Source organism: Lathamus discolor, chromosome 1, assembly GCF_037157495.1.
Source record: "Lathamus discolor isolate bLatDis1 chromosome 1, bLatDis1.hap1, whole genome shotgun sequence".
Classification (NCBI taxonomy): Eukaryota; Metazoa; Chordata; class Aves; order Psittaciformes; family Psittacidae; genus Lathamus; species Lathamus discolor.
This window is the reverse complement of record NC_088884.1, coordinates 124,936,391-124,959,280: the sequence shown is the minus strand read 5'-3', so window position 1 is coordinate 124,959,280 and position 22,890 is coordinate 124,936,391. Positions and strand designations below refer to the sequence as shown.

Below are 22,890 nucleotides of genomic sequence, written 5' to 3'. Positions count from 1 at the left end.
CTGATAAGCCTTCTTAGTGAGAAAGGTCTGGTGCCTAAATAAGGATTTATATGTCTAGCTTTAGATGGCTGAATGGAAGCTTCCAGTTATAAGACTTTTTTTCAGCCACACTGTAATACATAAAGCAACTATTCTTTTAGAGCAACTTGCAACCACAGCAAACTGGAGATGAAGTATCACTAACCCTATCAAGTAGCATATAAGATCATAATTAGAAATTTCAAATGCTATTTCTAGCTTCTCCAAGCTAGACTACAAAGTATTTATAACAGTTTTCATCATCATTACTCATTAGGTAACCTAGAAAGGAATATACTATAGCATTTAAAGACACAAACATAAAATACAATGTTGCATGCAGATCAGTGTTTAGCTATACTTCCAGCATTATTGTATATAAACCGTTCTGAAGGTCCTATTTGTTGTATGTTTAAAAATTATTCACAAGTAAACACACATTTTAGTATCATGCTATTTAATTATTTGTTCAGTAAATAATATAGATGCTCTATGGAAGAACATGGTAAATAGTAAATTCAAAATGTACTGGATTATAATAATCTCAGAAAACATTTGAATAATTAATCAAATTAAGGTATTCAAGAGATAAATAATGCAATATGGAAAACCATAGAAAATCAAAGGACTCATTACAAGAGAAGTATATGCATCCTGAATTTGCAGAACCTGTCCAATGAAAAATTATTACTTAAAAATACATGGCCTAAAGCCAATATGATCAAAGGAATAATATGAAGGAAGATACATTTATCTAGTGAGATCTTTTAAAACAAACACATATTTTTCCTCTGACTTTTGAAATCCTGCAAAATTACTCCCCAAAGTACAGTAATTAAATTTAGCAGAAAATACAAGACAGACCTTACAATGAACAGACCAATACGCAGAGTCTCAAGTATAATTAATAGCGGGTAAAGATGGCTTTTTTTCTTTCTGTATCTAAGTTGGCTTAAAGTTGCTCCAGCTATTCACTAAAGATTGCTTGGTCCTCTGTAAGCATCAAGAAGACTGTGGCCTGTGTGTTACATCTGTCCTCTGTGACTATGTAATTCTTACCCCACTCATCTATATTTGGTAACTGAACTCATGTTTCAGCAGACTGCCGCTATCTGGAATTCCAGTAGAAGCAATGTTAGGCCTGTAAGAGGCACACAGTTCTGCTGTACTTACTACTCAGAAATTCAGAGAACTTAACCATTTAAATAAACATTTTTGTTGTATTTAACACAGTATAAACAGGCTGGTTTAAAATATTAATCTGCAATTTTAGGATGTGATTTTTGCTCACTATTAAAGGGCCCACCTCCACGGGTAATAGAAAACACAGTGTGTAAAACTTAATTTTAAACAATAATTTCTTTCTATGGTATTCTGTATTAACAGATTTTTATTTTTTAACAAAATTAGCTATTTTTATGACTATAAATAATTGGATTTTCTACTAAAAAAAACATTTAAAATTAACAGCTTCCTTGTGCACCTTAAAATTTTCCAGGAAAAGAAAAAAAATCCCACAGAATCATGGAATAATTTAGGTTGGAAAAGACCCTTAACATTGTTAGAATTATCAGCCGAAATGGTCCATCTTTTTTTGTAGTAATAAATAATTATTAATCTGTAACCACATAGTACACTATATAAATTTACCTACTGAATTTTCACATCTCAAATGAAGTAATCCTACAATCAGAAAATAATTCTCTATCTCCCTCAGGAATGACACACAAAATCCCTGGAAAACATGCATGCTTTAAGAAGACCCTACAACTATGACACATGGATTAATACTGAAACAATAAAGATGTGCTTCTAGTTTCTATGGTCTTGTAGAGTGTAATAAGTAACACAGTCAACTCTCCCTTACTGTCTTTGTAAGGAAGTACTTTCACCTTATTAAGAACTCCTGCGACAGTTTTGTCGAACGCAAGAAAGTCTTTCAGTCCAAGAGCACACTTGTACCTTTTCAGGCACATAATTTCCTTTCATACCCCATGAAAAGAAGAAGCAAACATGAAGACTGCTGGTATAATCTACAGACTCTTTCACGTACTTTCCAGAAATAGAAGCAACATGTGGGTGGGATTGTTTTTGCCAGATTGCAGACTACTGGGAGTCCCTAGAAGAGATAGGAGAAACTGTAGTTCCAAATAGATGTTATAGATCTCTGTCCCTTCTGTCAGCATCCATTGTATCTGCTCTCTGGTTTGAATTAATTTTGTGGGCTGGCACTTGTTCTTAGTGCAAGGTCTTCCACATATTGCCTTGCATTCTTTACTGAAGTTTTTTTCTTGGCAACAATGGACCAGCAGTGGGCCCACTCTTGTGACAGAAGTGCACAAGAGAGTCATAGCTCCTTATCAGCTCCAAACCAATTTAGGCATTAGCAAGTACTAGTATCACACATTTTATTTCAGGAGTTAATATAGTTAATCTATTTATTATGTATGTTAATATATAACATATTATTATATATGTTAATATAGTTAATATATTTTTCTTTACATCTTCATACAGCTAATCACTGTCCCCTAATCAGAGCTTCAACAGATTCACTGTTGGATTAGGAATACCTACTTACTTCATAATGTATACAAACCTCATTCTTATGATGTGGGGTCCTTACCCTGTGGTAATGAAACTGGTAAAAAGGTTCTTATTTCAGGTTATTTTGAAGTGATTTCAGTGTAAAAGTGTGTCAGATAAAAACAGAATCGTCATTCTAAAAATTCCAGACTAAAAACTGTATACAAAAAAGGAGCTGGTCATCTAAGAGTTAACCACTGTATGCCTAATTTTTAAGCAGTCACCCCTCAGAGTGGGATCCAGGCCCTGTGTCAGGCACCCAGCCTCTCCACTAAATGCATAAGAGTTAGCTACCTTGGAATGGGAGCCAAAAATAGCCTGCATATAAACAGCAACAAACTGCCTTGGGCTATCTTCAGCATTTTCTACAGGAAGGGTTTGGATGAAATCTTAGTTCTTGGAGTTGTGTTTGAACTGTCACTTCTGTGAAGAAAATATACCTGCCTGGATACACCTGCAGGGATCATTTATAAAGTATGTGAGCTTTTATGAGCACAGATGTACTGGTGATCTGTGTAAATCAGGTATGCCTATTACTTTTTGTACAGCATGGTAGAAACAATTGCTCCAAAAGTGAAAGATCTGTGTTCAATATATTCTACTGGCTTCAAGTGTTAATGAAATATTTGTCATAATTCGCATAATTAAATACTTGTCATAACTTGCACAAACTCATTATGGCAGGGTTTTATACAGCTATATTAATCCATGAAGAAATTTTCCCCAATGTCATTCTACTAAGATTTTGGAAATGCTTACATCCTTTGACTTGTGATTAATCTCTTGGAAATTTACTTAATTTTTGATCAAGACCTTCCATTTTTATAGCAAAAATAATGCCTGTGCTCCTTTACAATGGTGGTAGACAGCAGGAAATCACTGTAAGCAAATGCTATAGAGACTAAAACTTTTGAACAGTCACACACTTTGAAAGATTAACATGCGCAATAATGTGCAATGATGTAGTAGTTTAGTATTTACATGTAAAATGTAAAAACTACTAATAGGATACAAGCAAGATAAGGGATATTACACCAGATATAGATCCCATTCCTATTACAGTACCATGGCAAATTGAACCGATGAACGTAACTCCATGGACAGAATACTTTCACTACCAATAGATTTGATTAAGCATACCTAGACGGGTCTACCGAAAACCCAATAATAGTTTCTGACACTAGTCAGCCCAAGTCATTCAAAACCTCCTGTCATAAACTCTAAAGCTATTCTGGTTGTGCAAACTTTCCATTCCATCTGATGAAGATGTTACATGGTGCAAAAGCTTTTAATTTTTGGCTAAAACCAAAATAGACTAATAAGCATGGGTCTTTACCCTAGTAATTTGTGTACTTACCTGAAAAAGCAGGAAAACACTGTAACAGTCCCTGTTATTTTGTACCCTGCTCTAAATAGCAGCAGGGTAAAATACAAGCAGATAGGCAATCTCCAAGACCTAAAGTCAAATAGCTCTTCAAGTAAGAATCATTAAGAGCTGTTTTTACTTTAAGCAGCAGAGACAGATATAACCCCCTTTACTAGCTGCCACAGAATCTTCCACTTATTTTGAGCTGCTAACAGACATTTTCTTCTCCACATCTAAAAGTTAAAAAAAAAAATAATCTGGTCACCTGTGCCTAAACATAGTTGGTCACTGCCTTGCTGTAGTTTGATGCTACGCATGGCTTTGGGTTGGTTTTGGTTTGTTTTATTTGTTCATTTGTTTATTTCCCCTAAGTATCCAAACATGTTAAATTGTGCTTGTAAATATATTTGTAAATAAATTTATCACCCAGCTAGAACTAACCTGTGCTTTTATAGACCTACCTGTCATATATATATGAAAGTGTTCAACAGTGAAATAGTCAGGCAGTGTCAATGGTACTCAGACATCCTCTTCCCAGGTTTCTGGAGAGTTTCTCAGGATCTTCCTAGGAGGAAACTGCAGAAATGCAGCACAGAAGCTCATATGCCTTCAGTTTTGCTAGCAGTGGTGCTGGCACTTGGTCTAGAAAAAATACAACAGTTGCTAAAATTAAACTGATAAAACATTTGTAACGCTAACCCACTCTCTTCTTTTACAGAATACTTCATGTACAAAGTGACTGAGGGGCTGCAAGTAACAACAGTTCAATAAACTGAAGAATATCACAACTTTTCAGAATTACCACAGCTGTGAGTCGGAAAGGAAACCATAAAATGGAAAGGAAGGCTAATTGGCAACTCACAAAGAACTAATATTATTTGTTAAACTGGGTAAGAGATAACTGCTTCTCAGTCCAAGATATATAGTATCTAAGGCCTTGCTGCGGCAACCTGCCTCAGACTGAGAAACTCGTATTTCAGCTTCCCTTACCTCAAGACTACTAGAACACTTGTAATACTGTTCTCTCTCAAGATGCTGTATTTTTCAATCTATAAGGAGTCAGATGGGTAAAAACTGAACTCACGAACAAACTGCCACTTTACTGGTGATGCCATGAGCATCCCTTAAAATCTCAACCGAATTTTGTCAGGAATTTGCACCCCTGTGTGCACTGTGATTAATACACTTCTGCATTTGGGGCTGTGAAGCACGCTGTGCTCTCACAGGATTATTGCACTAAGACAAAGAAACTTAGAGCAAAACTATCTGATGCTTGCCAACAGACACTGTGCCTAGGACAAAGATGCCCAAGTTACCTGAGCCGGCAGCGGCCTGGCCTAGGCGGTGCTGTCAGCCGGCCGCCGAGGTCCTTTTAGGCAGGCCCCGGCGTTCATCGAACTCTTGTAGATTCACGAGGCTGTTTACACCACCCGTTTCGGAGCCTGACTTTCGTCTGTCCGAGCCTTTGCACTCACAGGCCCCGGTCCGCGATCAACGGCTCAACGCGAGGCGCCGCGGGAGCGGGACAGGAGGCGGGCAGCGCTGAGAGAGCGGGCTCGGTGCTGAGGGAGCGGGGCCGGAGGGGGTCAGCGGCGGGCAAGGCGAGGCGGGCGGCAGCCGTCGGCTGAGGGGCTGTGCTGCGGTAGGTGGGGAGGTCCCGGGCAGACCCAGCGAGAGCGGCTGCCTCGTGTGGGGAGCCCGGCAGCCCCTCCGGGTGAGGGGTAGGAGCCGCGCGGAGAGAGCAGGAAGCGACCGCTGGAGCCCGGCGCCCCGTGCGGTGGTGGTAAGCGGCAGGGTGTCGCGGCGCGGCTGAGGCGCCGCGGCTGACAGTCAGGGTGCGTTGCTGTGGAGTGTGCCCTCAGACTTTACTGCGGGGGGCCGGCATGCACGGCAGGCCCTGCACTGTTGACACGTTTCTTACAGTTCCTCGTCAGAACAGAGAACAATCTGATTTACAGGTTCTGATACTTTCGTGATAAAAGTCTTTAAAAATCCATGTAGGCTAGGCTCACATCTATGCAGAAGGCCTAGAGAAGAATCACTGCCTGATGCCATTAAAATCCTGAAGGCATGTTGTAAAATAGTATTAAAGGACAAGAAATGAGGTGACAACAGACTGGAATTGACAGTCTTCTGCAGTTAGTAAAAAGCCTATTTCAAGTTTTAGCACAGGGAAATGCTATAATACAGCTGATGTTAAAGCACAAAACCGAGAGAAATCCGTTTCATGTTGAATTAAGAAACACATGGAAAGGAACGAAGGTTGCAGATGACACGACTGAGGCAGTCTCACAAGGGTAGAGACAAGGATAAAATTTAGCAGTGTAGCACATAGCAATATGGTTGAGATTGAATACTGTGGCATGTAAAGATTTCAGATTACATGATAAATTTAAGAAATCTGAGAACCTGTGTTAATGTGTCAGCTCAGTGTAGTCCTTCATCATTTTCTAAGGAAAGAAGTGAAGTAAATTGTATTTAAAACACTTAAGTGGAAAATCTGTGTCATGAAAGTAAACATTCAAACTTAGACAGATGCCTCATATTTGAAAGAAGAAAAGCAAGCCTTATTAGGTACTTAATTTAACCATCCTGTCTGCACAAAGGAGAGTTAACACCAGTCTCATTCTTAAAATTGAGAGTTTTCTTTTAAATACTCCACATTCAAGACCTTAAATTTGTCTAGTTTTATTTAACTGGACTGCTTGCTTCAACTGTTATTCTTCTAAAAGTTGTATGTTAGTAATATTAATGTGGCTTTACCATTTTTTTATTTGGTAAATTGATCTCACTTGGTAGGTTAATTCTCACTCCCTGTACCAGAAAGTTATCCATCTATGCCCTGTTTAAGTATGTGCTTCAGTCCCACTCACATCAGCTATTGTCTGTATATGTCTGTGAAAAACAAAGTTTGAACAAATGCAATTTATATATTTTTAAATAAAAACTATTTACACTTACACATACCATAAAACACTCACAGCTGGGCAGTGAGAAAAGTGCTTTATAGCATCACATGCCATCTTTTTATGTTGTACATACTAAGTCTTTGTCAGTGCAGCTCAGTTAGACTTTCTTCTTCAGGAGGAAAATGATTTCCATTACATTAATTTTAGCTGCAAGTGTAGAGTGCATATTTTACATGTTTATATTCACAGCCAGTCATGCACTCAGATTCCGTTTTAGCATGTGCAATGTTTTTGATCTGAGCAGGCACAGACAGCGCTGAAGTTCAATACCAGATTAAAGCCTCTTTACAAGGGGATTAACTTTAAAAAAGGAATGTACCTCTTTCAACAGACTATGAAATGCTGATCTCTAGGAAAATAAATATTTACTTCTCTTTTTCCTTTTATCATGATACAGCTTTACATTGCTTTACCTTTTTAACAGCTATTGCAAACTGTCTTTTGATTATGCCAAATATATTCCTGCGGTCTGTAGGAAGGCTTAGCATGCCACCTAAAAACATGTTGGTGCAAGATAAGGGTAGACAGCTGTGTATTGCAGCCAGAAGTCATCGTGCTAAACAAAGACAAATGTGTAAGAATGTGACATCCATACTTCTGGAAAGAGGAATGAATGCTGAAGGAGGAGCACTGAACAGCTGATTACTTCCGCTATTAACCTCAGAAGGGCTCAATTTAAAAAAAAACACGTTAAAACACAGCTGGCTATTTAGAATGAGCTGCTGAGAGATTTGTCAGTCACTAGCTTCTATTAGAGAGACACTTAGCTTGGGGGTATTTTTGGAAAGAGTTTCCATGGAGTTGAAGAGACTTCAGGCCTTTTGCTTTCTTCTGATTGGCCAACAGACAGGTGCTGAAAAAGGTGGTGGCAGAAATACTCCAGACATAGTGAGTATCATATGGACTAGCAATGGCAACTTGCTTTTTGTTTTATGATAGGCTCTATCATATAAAAATGTAACAGATTTTTTCCCTTCTCTTTTCCTGATGTGAAATGTAAAGAGGTCAGAAAAAGCACTGATTAATGTAGGTTGAAAATACAGCCAACTGTGTTTACAGTTTGGGAGTGGTGTATTCTAACATAGTACATGTTCAATGGCTTAAAACTAAAACCATCTATTTTTTTCTTCCTGGGTGAAGTGTCCTACATTTGATTTACAAATGCATGTTTTATGTTTAAAAAGCCTATGTCCATCAAACAGAAATGTATTATTCCATTATAAAGGAATCCTTTACTTTTAGAGGTAGATCATGTAGCAAACATATTTTTAAAATAGGTACTTTTAGGAATGACATAAAGCTAGCCTCAGAACATGGAAGAGAGAACAACTCTTTCAGTGGCCATGAAAACTTGTGTGGCAGTAGTCAGAATCCTTGTATTTCTTCATTTGGGAGGCAATTTATAGAGCTTGGAGCCCCAGATTGAATCCACTGGTTCTGTGAAGAATTTTGACAGAGTATTAATTTTGTGCTTATAACTACGTGTCTCTCTAGGCATTACAGCTTCAGACCCAGTGACTAAACACTGAAGGGTACAGTCCTGGTATTCTGGCTGATGGACTGGAAAAATGGAGGTGCAAGATTGGTAAGTAAAACAAGCTGTTAAACACAACATGAAATTTATGGAAGGCATTGAGCGTTTCTTAACTAAAATTTCAGAAATACTTTATATTTACATTGATTTATCAGTAGATTTAAAGGCAGAAAAAATCATTGAAGAAAACCAGAAAAGAATGAAAGATGACGAGGGGAAAGAAGAGAAAAAACAATGGAAAAGGCTTTGCATTGACGACCAAGTTAAACAGAAATTTAGGTCTGGAGTTAAGGTTATAAGTTAAAAGATTTCCTGGAAACATGTCAAAGTAATTCTGTGAAATGTACTGCAGAAATGTCTGGATTGAATGTCTGTTTTCAGCTCTTGAAGGAACAATCCATAAGTAAAGGTAAGCCCAGAAAACCCACCTTATCCTGGGCTGCATCCAAAGGAGTGTGACCAGCAGGTCAAAGGAGGTGATCCTGCCCCTCTACTCTGCCCTCATGAGGCCTCATGTGGAGTATTGTGTACAGTTCTGGTGTCCTCAACATAAAAAGGACATGGAACTGTTGGAACAAGTCCAGAGGAGGGCCACGAGGATGATCAGAGGACTGGCACACCTCCTGTACGAAGACAGGCTGAGAAAGTTGGGGCTGTTCAGCCTGCAGAAGAGAAGGCTGTGTGGAGACCTCATAGCAGCCTTCCAGTATCTGCAGGGGGCCTATAAGGATGCTGGGAGAGACTCTTCATTAGAGACTGTAGTGACAGGAGAAGGGGTAATGACTTCAAACTTAAACAGGGAAAGTTCAGACTAGATATAAGGAAGAAGTTCTTTATTGTGAGGGTTTTGAGACACTGGAATGGGTTGCCCAGAGAAGTTGTGAATGCTCCATCCCTGGAAGTGTTCAAGGCCAGGTTGGAGAGGCTCTTGGGTGACATGGTTTAGTGTGAGGTGGGGTTGGAACTAGATGATCTTAAGGTCCTTTCCAACCCTAACTATTCTATGGTTCTATGATAAACGTAAGAGTACATTTTTTTTTGTGGTTTCTTTGGAGCGGATGGCAGGAATTAACTGTATGAAGACTGGAGAAGGGCATGGTAATAACCTTTTCCTAATGCAATAACATACTGTTTTCATACTGACAGCAAAGTTTTGTGTGCAGCTCAGATCACTTAAAGAAAATTAGTTTGTGGGAGAGGTATATGCTGTGTTTGATGAGTTGTCTAGGCACAGTAATTTATCAGTTTGGCATCATCCAAGTTTTGTGAGTAGTTTTTCTTGATAAGCATATTGCAGATTATGCTGGGCCAGCTGAGTAACAGAAGAGGAAAGATTGTTTTAAATATGCTAAGGCACACGGTAGAACCATATCGTAATTTTTGAGGGTGTTCTTACTATATCAAGCTTGCATATCTTAGTTCATTTCTGTTTCCGCTAAAGTCCTATCAATGATGATGAACATATATTCTTCACATGATGAACAATAAAGCATAAAAAAGGTCCATGAGTGAGTGTGTCTAATGGCCTCTTTTCTGCCTAATACTCTCCCTCCACAACATCAGTCAGGGGTACTGGTACTGTACCAGGTGATCTGTTGCTGTTTTGTGATTGCCCAGACCTAGAATCCATTCAGTTTGGGACTGTTGACACTGCTCTATTCAAGCTATTTTGATGAGCCCACTGATACACCCTCCGGAAGTGAAAGGAAATTATAAACAGCTTGCAGTAGCCTTTTGTTTGACCTTTTTCTTGTTAATCATTTCAATTCTTGTACAAACCAGCTGCTTCTTGTGCAGCTTTCTGTTTTGTTTTCAAGCTGAATCACCTAACAGATAAAGTTTAGTGTATCATCAGTTAATGTAGAATAACTGGGAGACTAACCCTAGCAATGAAATTGTGATAAGAGTTAGCAGTGGGCTGACATCAGTAACCACCTAACTCAGATCAGCAGCTGCCTCTGGTTTATAAGACTGGAAGTCTGGAATGATATGGGAGACCAGGGGAAATGGTTGCTGCATATTTGCAGACAGAATATACATGCATTTTCATTTCCAAGTACATATGCTGATTTCTGTACACATTGGGACATCTCTGAGAATCACTGGCACCTGATTTGTGAAAGTTTCTTTCATAATGGGAAAGAATCTTAAAAGCAAAAGTATTGAATGTGACCCTCTTTATGGCTGGCTTTTATTGTGTTTTATTTTTTCTCCCCAAGGCAGAAGTTTGAAAGATCTAAGAATAGCCATTGAAGCAGTGAGAAGAATCCATTCACTGCTGGATAAACAGCATGATTTACTGGAGACAACAGATTGACAGAGGATTGCCAAATGCCTCAGGTATTTTGGATTTGAGAATTTGGCAAACAGTCTGGATTTACCATAGATTGTGTCTATATTTTTTTTTTCATTTTCCTATCTTTTCTATATTTATTTGCTGCTGCATAGTTGATAATTCTTTCTCAAAATAATGTTACAATAACAATATTAGCAGTGAAACACCCAATAAAGACTTACTTAAATTGCAAAATCAAGAACTGTAAAGTTCAGAGATGCACTATTTATAATTGCCTGTACTACCTGTTGTAAGCAAATAATGAAATGAAACTTCAGATTGTCTTTTCTGAATTTGAGAAGTACAAAACCTCCATAGAAGGCCTCTGTAATTGTATTATGAATGTAATTCTATATTCTTTACAAGGAAAAAGTCAGGAACAAATTTGTTACAGGGAACTGTCTCAATAACGTGTTACCGCCAAGGCTTTAACCCCTAGACCTATGACATTGGTGCCATTTACAAATATTCCAAAACGCCAAGCATGGCATGATTGACTGCATATCAGACAGTGATGCTTGATATCTTGAGATGCACTTTCTCTCTGAAGCTTGTAAGCTTTTATGATCAATTTGTTTCTCAGTGTCCTCCAGAAGTTTGTTCAGATTTACATGACTCTCCAGCAATCCAATTCCATTTATGCAGTCAGTAATCCTCTCTGCAAACGATGTTACTGTTTCTAAAGTGCACCTACCCCTTAGCAGACCAACCGCAGTTTTCTTTACTCATTTGCCTAATTAAAATTGCCCCAAACAATGAAAGGTAAAATTCTTTTCCTGACATTTAGCTTTTAACACTGCCTATCTAGTTACAGTGGCTGTTACTTCTTTTACTGTCCAGCAGCTTTCTAGTTGTGCTGTTCAGGCCCAGAATTTTCAAATTACTTCACTTTCACATACTTCACTTGCATCAGAAAGGCTGAATGGTGAACAGAGATTAAGTATTTACTAATTAAGGCCTTTCTGCCCACAGATTGTGCTTTATTCGACACCTTTATCAAATAAGCTTAAATTTAATGCTGTTTCCTTTCTAGGTCTGGAATTCCACATTATTAGCTGAAGAATAGGTTCTACCACCACCATTGTGTTTTAAAGGGGTGTTAAAGATTATGATAAAGGAAAGATAATAAAGGTGGACTGCGTTCTACTACATGATAGCTGGAAATCTGACAAGAAATATCTGACTTTATCACTGAGAGTTTCAGTGTGACAGCAGCTGTATTCATAACTGTTGATTCAGGATATATTCTCAAATGTAAACTATATAAATTGATGAACCGTTGAAGGTATTTGGGTCTTGTGCAAGTATATCACCTCCCTGAGAGAGTATTTCTACAACGGCCCCTGCCAAACCTTCACAAAATATGAACCACAATCTATGATTTTTTTCTCATGTACTAAAAGATTTTTCCTTTAAAAATATTTATTTGGAAAGATAACATTTATTTACCCAGGAAAGCAATATTAGGAACATATTCATTGTGTTGTCTTTTTTATGTTTTGAACACAATGCCTGAAAAACAAAACAGCTCCTAGCACTCGATCACTAGTGATAAAGGGGTCATAGTCCAGGATACCCTGTTCTAACACTGTTTTCACTGGAGAACTGAGAAACGTCTTTCCTATGTAATCAATAAGAAACATGCAGCAGAGAAGACACATTCGCATTTTCCAAAATACTCTTTCACTACATTTGCAAGCTCAGAAAGGTATCAAATGGCACCTTCAGGTGTAAGCTCCCAGAAACAGTACAAAATAAAAGATAATTTGTCTTCAAGATCCTAATGCTAACAAGTGGAGTTGCTTTGAAATTCTGTGTTTCAAAACTGCAAAATACGTGGGTGTTAGCTCTATGTCAGCTTTGATTCTTTGAAGTTAATATGCGAATACTGAAACTTGCTGAAAACTAATTCAGCTCAAGCTCAGATAACTGGCAGGGTCCTGAGTGTATTAATTGCTGTTAATTGCCCTGACCAGCCTCATCTGTAACTTTCTCCTGTGTTCCCTAATCATGGAACTCCATTTAAGCTCCAACTGGTTGCAGCTGGCTTGTTTTTGCGCTGTTACTGTGTGGGGTTCTTGAGTTGCCTTTGGTTTCTTTCTTTCTTTTCATGGTGGTGACTGGGCTGTGGTTAAGATTTTTTGCTGTCACAGCCCTGTGTTGCTTGCTTGCATGTCTTCGGTGTGGCTGGGCTGTGTGGTTGCCTCCGTTGCCCCCTGCACTGCCAGCTTGGCCACTGGCCACGAGTGGCTCTGCACCTCCTGCTCCCCAGCAGCTGCAGTGATTGTTGTGGCTGTATTGTAATGAACTTCAGTTACAGTGCTTGATTTGGTTACAGCATATTTTCCTGTAGCTGCTAGAAACATAAATGTAAATTGTGTTTTTCTTTAGGTACTTCATAAGGCTTTCCCAGTTTTTTGCTGCTGTATTAAATGAGTACAACACCAAAACAGAGACCTTTGGCTGGTTCCTGTTGATTGATTGTAGTATGGCTGGTATGAAACCAGAATGCAGACTTCCCTTTTTAGAAGTTGATAGGTAAGTATTCTGTTTTTATAAGCAGACATACAGTGCAACTTCAACAAACTGTTGTATGGATTGCAGGAAGATTTGAAGGGCAATCTGTGTGTTTATGTGTGGGTAAACGTATTTTCATGTAATACCAGTTTGTGTCATCCACCCAGTGCCCCAGTAACCATTTAGCTGCTGTTCCTGTGTTTGCATCTACTTGACAGCTTTACTCTGTGATAATCCGGAGCTTGAAAGAATAAAGCACATTTAGTGTGGTTAGTCTGTGCACTTGATGCATGCGTAGTATAGGAGTAATCGGAGATTTCAGTTGGCTGTTACTGAATTCAGTACTATCTGTACTGAATTGATACAATTGTATTTTACTTATGGATAGAATTTAGCCCAAATCTTGATGAACTTTCATTAGGGCTTAAAGCATACATATTTAACACCAAAGCTAGTTCAAATTTTTGAGCCCTGTAACATAAATTTTGCAGCTTGCCATGCTGGCTGAGGAAAGAGGCCAAGCAGAAAAGTATAGAATTATAAGGGTAAATATTTATTTATGTGCATGAAGCATCCCAGCCAAACTGGAGCATTCTGAATGTGGTTTTACACAGGTTTCTTATACCTTTCAGGTGTTTGGGTATAGCACAATTTGACTAATCGCTAACTAACACAATATACTACTGACTACTAAATGCAGTAAAACTTTACAAAGCAACTATGTTTCTGCAGTGTCGTCATCTGTCAGCATTCTTGCTGCTTATCCATTGATCCTGGAGTCAGTCTTGCTGTAGGACTTATCTGTGACACTGGATGCTGGGAGGTTTCACAGGTGTGTTAGAGGGGCTAGGACGTTAGCATTATGTTGGGTATCTAGAGGTAGTTTATCATTCTTGAACAGCTCTAGAAAGCAAAGTCCTTATTTCCAGGGCTGGGCTGTTTTTCCAGTGCTTGTGGTGGGATGGGTTGTGTTGTGTCCTTTAGTTTGATTTACTTAAGCATGAACAATACCAAAGCTTCCTATAAAATTCCACTACCTCATTACATTGCAGTGTATAATGTAAACTAGTATATGTTAACAAAGTTAATACAATTTCATACTGTAAAAACTGATTGATACAATAGTTAGGGAAGGAAATTTTCAGGGAAGTTGTGGGCACCGCCTTTTAAAATAGAGGTTTCTAAAGAAAGAGAGAAATAAAGATAGCTGAAAATACTCCTGTTTTCCCCTAAAAATATTCTCAGAATTGCTAAAAGGTTCAAATCTTTAAGAAACAACTACTCAAAATTACAGGTGGGTGGGAACAGAGACTCTATATATGCAAAGTGGAAAGATTTACCAGGGTGGAAAAGGATCTCAATCATCAAAAAATTTGATGAAGAATATGGCTGAATTTTTGTTTAATATATAGGAAGACTTCCAGATTTTGGATGTTCTTTTGTAACTTCAAATTTATAGAGGTAGTGCTTAAATAACGCTAGTATAAGGAAGCTCTTTGTGTAGGTTAGAGAAGAATTGTGTGTGCAAATATGGTTACACCTACATTTTATGTCATTTCTATTTAGACTTCTCGGGTAATGAATGTACTGAAGTGGCATCTTACTGGGTTGTGATAATAGAAGATAATGGGTTGTACTGAATCAGAAGTGGCATGTTAGTGGGTTGTGATAATAGAAGAACAGCCATTTGCATGCTTGTCTGGAAATGATGGTAATTGCTTCTGCAGCAATTACTAGCTTACACAGAAAATGTCAATGCAGTATGTATGTAATCAAAAGGCTTATAAGGAGACATGTCATCACCAGGATGGATATATTTCAGAAAATGCAGATAAAATTCTATACGTAGTTTTATTACTGATTTTGAGGATATTAGTGTGCTTGAAAAGCACATAGGGAATCTAATTTCAAAACAGCCACATGAGAAAAGCATTCTTATGACAACAAAAACAACTTTTCAGTTTGATGTCAAATTCCTTGTTTCTCCTTATACAAAGGATAAATACAGCCGCATGCAATTTAGGAATGATCAACAGATTTTATGCTTGGAAAGTTAGTTTCATGCCTTAAATTTGATACTGTATCTCAGATTGCCTTTGCTTTGAAAATATTTGGGCTATTGAATCTAGAGTATAAATGTTTGCTTTCTGTCACTCATAAGACTTTCTGTTAACTTTTTATTCCTTCTGTAAAGCAGAATGAATCTTGTTCCTCTTCATATAATACTGTAGTTGCAATCAGTGTGATTTTTTAACTAATGTCTTTAGATATTATTGGGGCTTAGCATGTGTCCGTATCAGGTATACACACAAACACATGTACCACACATACATATAAACACAGCTGGCCATATAGATCGGTAGAGTTAGAGAAACACTGAGCCACTCACTGGGTGATCAGGAAGAATGCCCTTAGTGGGGAAATACATACACCTATGCATTGCAGATCCCACCTAGCTGGGCCTGTGCACTTGGCCTGTTCAATGACTGGCCACAGGTCCTGTTTTTTCCCAGTTGCCTCCTACATGGGCATACATGCACATGGAAACAGGTCTCTGTTGAGCCTGAGACCTTATGGACTAGCCAGTATTTGACCTGGACTCCCCAGTAGACAGCTCTTCCTAGGGTCTTGCCCTTAGAGACATGCGTGCCTGCCTCCCAGGCCACTTCGTCTGCTTGCTGACAGGTTTCGCTTTATAGTCCATAGGGACTGCACACTGACTTACATACTCACTCCTGTTCTGGTTCCACAGACACAGGGAGCACTGTGATCCATGGTCTGATGGCAGTTGCTGGCTCTCAAACCTCCATACCCACACTTGTACACAGAACAGGTAGTCTCTCATCCAGGAAGGAAGGATTAGAAATGGAGTTTAATGAGCAGACAAGACAGCCAGTGCTGATTAGGTGCAGGTGCATGACTAGACAAGCATTCTGTCCATCAGCCTGTGTACATGCAATCCCTCTGGTTTTTCATGTATTTTTGGCATCTCCCTTCCCTTCTCCCCTTGCCCCTGATATCTCCCTAGTTTCTTACATTTGTAAGAATGTAAATCTAGCTGATCTTAAGAGCTGAGAGAGTTGGCATTGTTCAACCTGGAGAAAAGAAGACTCCAGGGAGACCTTATTGTAGCCTTTCAGTTCTTAAAAGGGGCCTATAAGAAAGATGGGGAAAGACTTTTTAGCAGGGCCTGTTGCAATAGGATGAGGGGTGATTGTTTTAAACTAAAAGAGGGGAGATTAAGGCTGGATGTGAAGAAAAAATTCTGTGCTATGAGGGTAGTGGAATACTGGAACAGGTTGCGCAGAGAGGTGGTGGATGTGCCATCGCTGAAGCCAGGTTGATGTGCTTCTGGGCAACCTGGTCTAGTTGAAGATGTCTCTGCTCATTGCAGGGGGGTTGAACTAGATGACTTTTGATGGTCCCTTCCAACCAAAACTATTCTACAATTCTAAAAAAATTAGCTTGTTCATAGTAACTCTATCTTAACACTAAGCAAAGATATTTTTCCTCTACATCAAAGCATGTGCACTTTTACTTTTCTCCTTTAATTTTCCACTGTTTCTTTAAGAGACTTCTGGGAAATGTGGTGAAAGTTCTATGTCTGGTGTTAGACCAAATGAGCAGAGGGTTCTTTATGGCATGGCCTTTCCCCTTATTACTGTTTGAAAAGTAATCAGATCATTACCGGATTTCTTATCAAGTGTTACGTGTCGGTTGCCTGCTGGCTGTCAAAAACTCACCCGGATCCCTGAGACTACTTACACGTGTAACCCCAGCAGTTTTCTGTGCTGTATCCTGTACCAGTATCTGAGCTGAAGAGGAGGTTGATTGCTTCTTGCCAAGACAATTTCATACACTAACTCCGGTTTCCTGAATGTTGTTTCAACAGTATGGGGGTACCCAGGTTACCTTGTGAATTGAGGCTTTGCAATTTTAAACTGTGAGGTCCAGTACTGTTCCCACTAAAGGTTTTGCTGCAAATGCTAAAAAGCAGTGTAATGTGTATCTCTTGGTTTCTTTTTATAAGGAATTTCCTACTTTAAGGAAGCAGGCTGATAGAAGAATAGGTTGTGATGAATAAAGGAATAGAAATAGGAATTAATATTTTTTCCACTGTATATGCAACCTGTATTAACAGTATGTTAGAGCAACACAGGCTTAGCAGCTTTGAACCACCAGCTGAAGCTGCTGTGATTGAAAAGCATGTTTTGGTGGAAGCAAGGAAATACTGGCAATACGCTGCAGTATCGTGCTCTACCACCCAGTTCTTCCAGCGCCGGGAAACGAAACCTGAACTTGGCGACGTCACTGCACCGGGAATGGAAACCGAAAGCGGGAGGGACAGGCGGCGGGGCCTTGCTGCGGGGCCGCCAGCCGGCGACGCCTTAAAGGCGGGGGGCGGTGGAACCCGGCCAGGCCACGGAGCGGGCAGCGGCAGCAGGTACTGTCCCGGGCAGGCTCTGTTAGAAGTCGGGGTTTGCACTGGGGCTGCAGTTGATTTAGGGCTAGAGAGGTGGGTTGACAGCATGTAGCGGGGACTTTGTGGGCAGCAAGGGAGCACCCTTCAGGGTGGAGGGATGCTGGCAGGATGTCAAAGCCACCTGGTTGCATGTGCCCACACTGTAGCCTCAGGTGTTGAGATGTTAATGCAGAAAAGCAGGAATGCAGCTAAGTATTTAAGCTTTTTTTTTTTTTTCCTCGTTTTTTCTTTGACAGATGCAGTTTTGTTTTAAGAACATCTGACTTCACTTTTTCAGATATGGAAAGTTACACTTGCTTAGGAGATTGCTAAAGTAGTAGTGGCCATTTCCTAGGTAAGTGACAATTTCAGCATGTAGAAATGGACAGTTCATCCCAGAATGGTGTTCTCGAGCTTTTGATGTAGCTTTTTCAATTTAGATAAGAAAGTGAAGAAAAGGCTCAGGTCTATTGCTGCCTTGACAAAAAGTACATAGGCAGGTACACAAAAGGTTGGTTTTATGTGGCTGTATGTATATAAATAATTACATTGTGTGAAAACTGTAAAGTTATCTTAAGCACATCACTAATATAGCACATTGTACAGTATTTTGCAAGTAGCTAATGAAAATGGTTTTGTTTATATGTAATTTTATTTGGTAGGGGCTTAATACAAGGTGACAATCAGAAAGAAAATTGCAACTTAGTTTTGAGTTCCTGAAACCTGAAAAACAGGTTGCACTTTAGTTTCTTTTGTTAGTTTTTAAAGAGATTGTTTTAGATGTCTAAAAAGGACATCTGAATAGTCTTTTTATGGTCTCAGGAAAAAGATGGATAAACATATCTGTGACATATGAATATTGCAGTGGGAGATGCTACAACAATGAATAATGCATGAGGCCATTACTTGAACAGAAACTAGGGAAAACTAAAGTTGGTAAGAACTGATCTGATGTGGTAGGGACTGTGTACAGTATCCCAAGCTGCTTGTTCTTTTGCTCAAAGGAAGTAAACCTTGTGACCTTGTAAGGTGGGGTGTTATGCTAACCGTTACAGGTGAGTTACTCAAGATTTGAGAGAATCCTACCCTTGGCAGGAGAGAGAGGGGGATAATTGAAAATTAATTAAAAAGTGGGGTTGATACCAAACAATGGTTACTCCCCTCACACAATGAAGATGTTGTGGCATGCCTAATTGTGACTAGACTAGTATGAATGGTGTGGGTACTTGTGGGTTGTGGGTTCAAGTCACTTGAACAAGGAAACATGGACCATTCCTTGAAGTCTGCCATGTAGATATAGCTAATACAGCAAATTATGACCAACCCCTCAAGGGTCCTTTCAGGCAAAACCCAAAACAGATACATAATGCTCCTCTTCAGTAAACTTTAAGAAAGACAAAAGCTGATGTCTTCCTTATAAGTCATAAAAATATGTATTGAATTTTAAAGTGAATAAATGTCTCAACGGGATGTTCATGAAATGCTTTCTTTAAAGTTTTATTCCAGTGTGATTAAGAAGCAGATAATGGTTGAAGCTTCAGAGCATACCCTGTTCCCTGAAAATTATCTCTTGATTAATTAGAATTTTCATCTTTTGAATGCCAAGATCTGTGATGGATTTCGAGAAAGTTGTTCGTAATGATGCAAACGAGGATGGGCAATATGACGATATGGATAGCGAGTGTAGCAACAGTGAGAAAATTGGCTTCATTCCAGCAAACGAAGATAAAGAAAGTGGGTGTGCAAGTGGCAGTGCTGGGGACGATGAGCCTGGTGACAAAACAGATGAAGTTCTTGAGCGAATGCTTAAAGAAGAGGAAGACAGAGAAAAAGAAGCTGAAGATGTAGACTACAGTAAGGCTTACGGTGTTGTGACAACCGAAGAAGTGACAGAGTGGGCATCACAAACTGAAGGCGAGGAGTTCAGAATTCTCCATCATAATTGCGATTCCCGAAGTCCTGGTAAAGAGCTGTTACTAGTTTATGCTCGTGTCCTTGGCTCTTATTGCAGGGTCTTAACTTTTGGCACTTTTGTAATTAATAGATGAGTTATGGTTATATGGTTCTATCAATAACCATGTATGTGTTTATTTTAGGAATAAGAAAATGTCTTGAATATCTGAGACTACACATGTGGTCATCCCTATCAAGAGCTCAGTAAGTACAGTGGAATTCATGGAAAGAAATTTAATAAATGGTAATAAATATGGTTTCTTTGAATTAAGTAGACGTCACAGTGTAGTACCCCTCAGAGAAAGAAGCTATGTGCTTATCCCCTAGGTTTGTGGAAAATGAAGACACTGGAAACATGTTTAGGATTCCATACTTCCTCCACATGAAGGAAGATTCCTAATGTAACAGACTGCCCAAAGAGTAGACTGCCCAAAGATTGTCTCCAGCTTTTAGAAACTGATCTACAATTTTATCTGTTGCTACCTATTTTTTTTTTTTCAAATTACCTGTCATACTTTTTTTTTGGTTTTTTTTTTTTTTTCCTGAGCATCTTTCCTCGTATGGTTTAGGTCTACTACTTTTACAGTGTTTAAAACAGGTTTTCGACAAAAATTTCCAGTTCATATATACCTTCTGTGGTTTTGTATGTCAGTTCTCATGCATGATCTTCTGCATTTCCAGATTCTGGTTCCTTTCCCTGCTTGATATGGAAAGTATTAGCAGTAGCAACGTTTACATTGACAGTGAAATGTTGCCTCTGCATTCTGGGGCTGACTTGCTGAAGAGATTAGTATGAATTAAAGACAGACAATTTACATGTATAAGATAGAAGTTTACATGGTTTTTCTTCATAGAAGGCTACTCATTGCATCAGATAACAAACTGGGCCTGTGAGCCAGAGGCTGATTTTCCCAGTGGAAAGGAAAGCTGGACCTTCCCAGGTGTGGATCCAAGGTGATGTGTATCAGGCATTTTTGACAGCCTTGAAGAAAACAACCATAGTCTTACCATTACAGTATGGCAGTTCCCATAAATGCATTAGTATTATAAAAGACAGTGTAGTATGTAATAGACAAACACAAGAGCAGAGAACCTTTACTAGAAGGTCTTGCTTCTTCTTCATTTGGACCTGCAAAGTTCTTCTGACTCCTTGGTCTGTCCTGAGTAAAACATTGGACCTATGGGCTTTGATGGATTCTGAAGAGCTGTAGAACACAGTCAATTCCCAGGGTATATTGAAAGCTACTGAGGTGCTGTCTGTTTATATTTGCCATCTTCAGTGCAAAGGATTTGTTTCAAGCTTGAACTAAGACTGGTTAATGTAAATTTTATCAACTTGCATAGTTTTCTGAAACAGGAAGGGGATGAAGACTTCTTTTAATTCTTTAGTCTCTTGAAGAAATGCATTGTGATTGGATTCTTCTTGCTATTAAGGTATTTTTCTTGCCATAAACATTCCTTGGATGAGGGAGGTATTTGTCATTGTCATGATAATTGTTGATAACCCAGTTGCTATTTTTAGCTGGAAACTCAGGGAGGAAGGTTCTCAAAATATATTTTGTGGTTGTCTCCTGTGGGGTATTTCTTGGAGCAGACAACACTTTCCACATAAGCAGGTGCAGACAAGAGGTGCCACAGGAGTCACAGAAGCCTCAGAGACTACATAAGTGTCACGAGTTGTAAAGGAGACAATTGCTAATACATTCAATAACTGAAAGGATTGCAGGCTAGTTAGGACTAACCTTAGATCCAAGAAAGATGGTTTCTATTGATTTAATTTATACATTTAATCTTTAATTGTTTTAATGAACAAAAACATTTAACATTTGTTAGTAAGCAAATTTCTTCTGTCTCATGTCCGTGACTTTTCTTGGACTAACGTTATGTATGTGCCATTTCTTTATCTTTCAGGTATGTCAGTCTGTTAAAAGACTTTGTTGAGTCTGAATTCTTTGTGATAGATGGGGATTCCTTACTACTTATGTTTTTAGATGAGAAAACACAATATCTGAACTTCTTCTACCAAATTGAATGCTTCCTGCAGGATTTCACTGAAAAAGGAGCAAAATATGTCATTGCTTTCTTCAAGGTACTGAAGGAGTAACGTTTGCTGTTTAAACCACTGCACTCCTTCAAAACCATATGCTTGATTCTAATTAGGAGTAGGAAATTGCTCATTGTGTCAACAAATGTAACCAAATAATTTCATTGTTTTTATTTCCCACAGGATGCAGAACAGATGTACTTTCCGTATCCTCATTTTCTTTTTTTACGTACTGCGTTAATAGAACACCTGAGGCATAACACAAGCATCATTGTTCATACAGAATTTTCCAATTGTTTATCCTCCCAATGGGAGATTTTCCTGAAGAAAAGCTATCCTTACTTCATCATTGTATCTGACATAGGACTGAGCTCTCTCCAGACAGACTACTTGTCTATTTTAATTGCTCATTCATTGTCAAAGAAAATCAACGTTGTGCTCGCTTCAGGACAGGAGTATGACATTCTTAGAGTTTATGGATATCATGTTCAGAGTGCGTATAAGCACAGATTATTTTTTGTAAAGGTAAGTTACACAACTTCTTTGTCAGCTTGCAATAACAGTGTTACTTCTCCTTAGCAGATTTAACGAAGATATCTCAATGTAAGTATTTTATATACTAAAATTATAAAGCGCTGATATGTTTCTTTGCTGGTCTTGAAATCCTGAACAGGTAAGCAATTGATGGCAAATTCCTGTCCTGTTCTCTATCGTCTCATTTCACATTCCTGTTCACTCAAGACAAGATAGTCTCAAATACAGCCTTTCCCTGATCTTAGTCTTAAGACTACATGTCTTAGTTGACTTGTAATATGCTAGACAAAGACTAGCATATAGGGCAGAGATGTGATTTTGTAAGATTTTATTTAGAATAGATGTTTCTTGGAGGCTGAAGATTAACATATATCTAAATTGTTTCTGTCTGTGGCTAGTAGTGCCTGATGCATTGTATCTATTTACTTTTGCATATAACTTATTTCTACACTTCTCAGTATGGACAAGATCTGCGATGTGCCTATGGAAACCTAGTCAAGTGCAAAGAGCCATTCATGTGTCTATATGGTCATTTCAAGCTGAGTCTGAAAAGCATACAAGAAGAGGTAATT

At 38.8% G+C, this 22,890-nt stretch overlaps 2 protein-coding genes across 2 annotated transcripts in view; one reads left to right on the top strand and one right to left on the bottom strand.

Annotated features, from left to right (window-relative positions):
• Window positions 1–926, bottom strand: part of PALLD (palladin, cytoskeletal associated protein) — a 194,047-nt gene extending 193,121 nt beyond the window's left edge. Inside the window, exon 1 of the mRNA XM_065694152.1 lies at window positions 883–926. The gene's annotated coding sequence lies outside the window, so the exon portion shown is untranslated. The remainder of the gene's footprint in view (window positions 1–882) is intronic.
• A 2,046-nt stretch (window positions 927–2,972) lies between these two features.
• LOC136021667 (probable ATP-dependent RNA helicase DDX60) overlaps window positions 2,973–22,890 on the top strand; it is a 58,557-nt gene continuing 38,639 nt past the window's right edge. Inside the window, exons 1-12 of the mRNA XM_065694138.1 lie at window positions 2,973–3,128; window positions 4,689–4,860; window positions 8,434–8,524; window positions 10,693–10,813; window positions 13,200–13,346; window positions 17,594–17,769; window positions 18,045–18,142; window positions 19,394–19,749; window positions 19,884–19,944; window positions 21,652–21,829; window positions 21,968–22,309; window positions 22,777–22,884. Coding sequence (XP_065550210.1) covers window positions 19,401–19,749; window positions 19,884–19,944; window positions 21,652–21,829; window positions 21,968–22,309; window positions 22,777–22,884 — 1,038 coding nt within the window. The 5' untranslated portion in view covers window positions 2,973–3,128; window positions 4,689–4,860; window positions 8,434–8,524; ... (3 more) ...; window positions 18,045–18,142; window positions 19,394–19,400. The remainder of the gene's footprint in view (window positions 3,129–4,688; window positions 4,861–8,433; window positions 8,525–10,692; window positions 10,814–13,199; window positions 13,347–17,593; window positions 17,770–18,044; window positions 18,143–19,393; window positions 19,750–19,883; window positions 19,945–21,651; window positions 21,830–21,967; window positions 22,310–22,776; window positions 22,885–22,890) is intronic.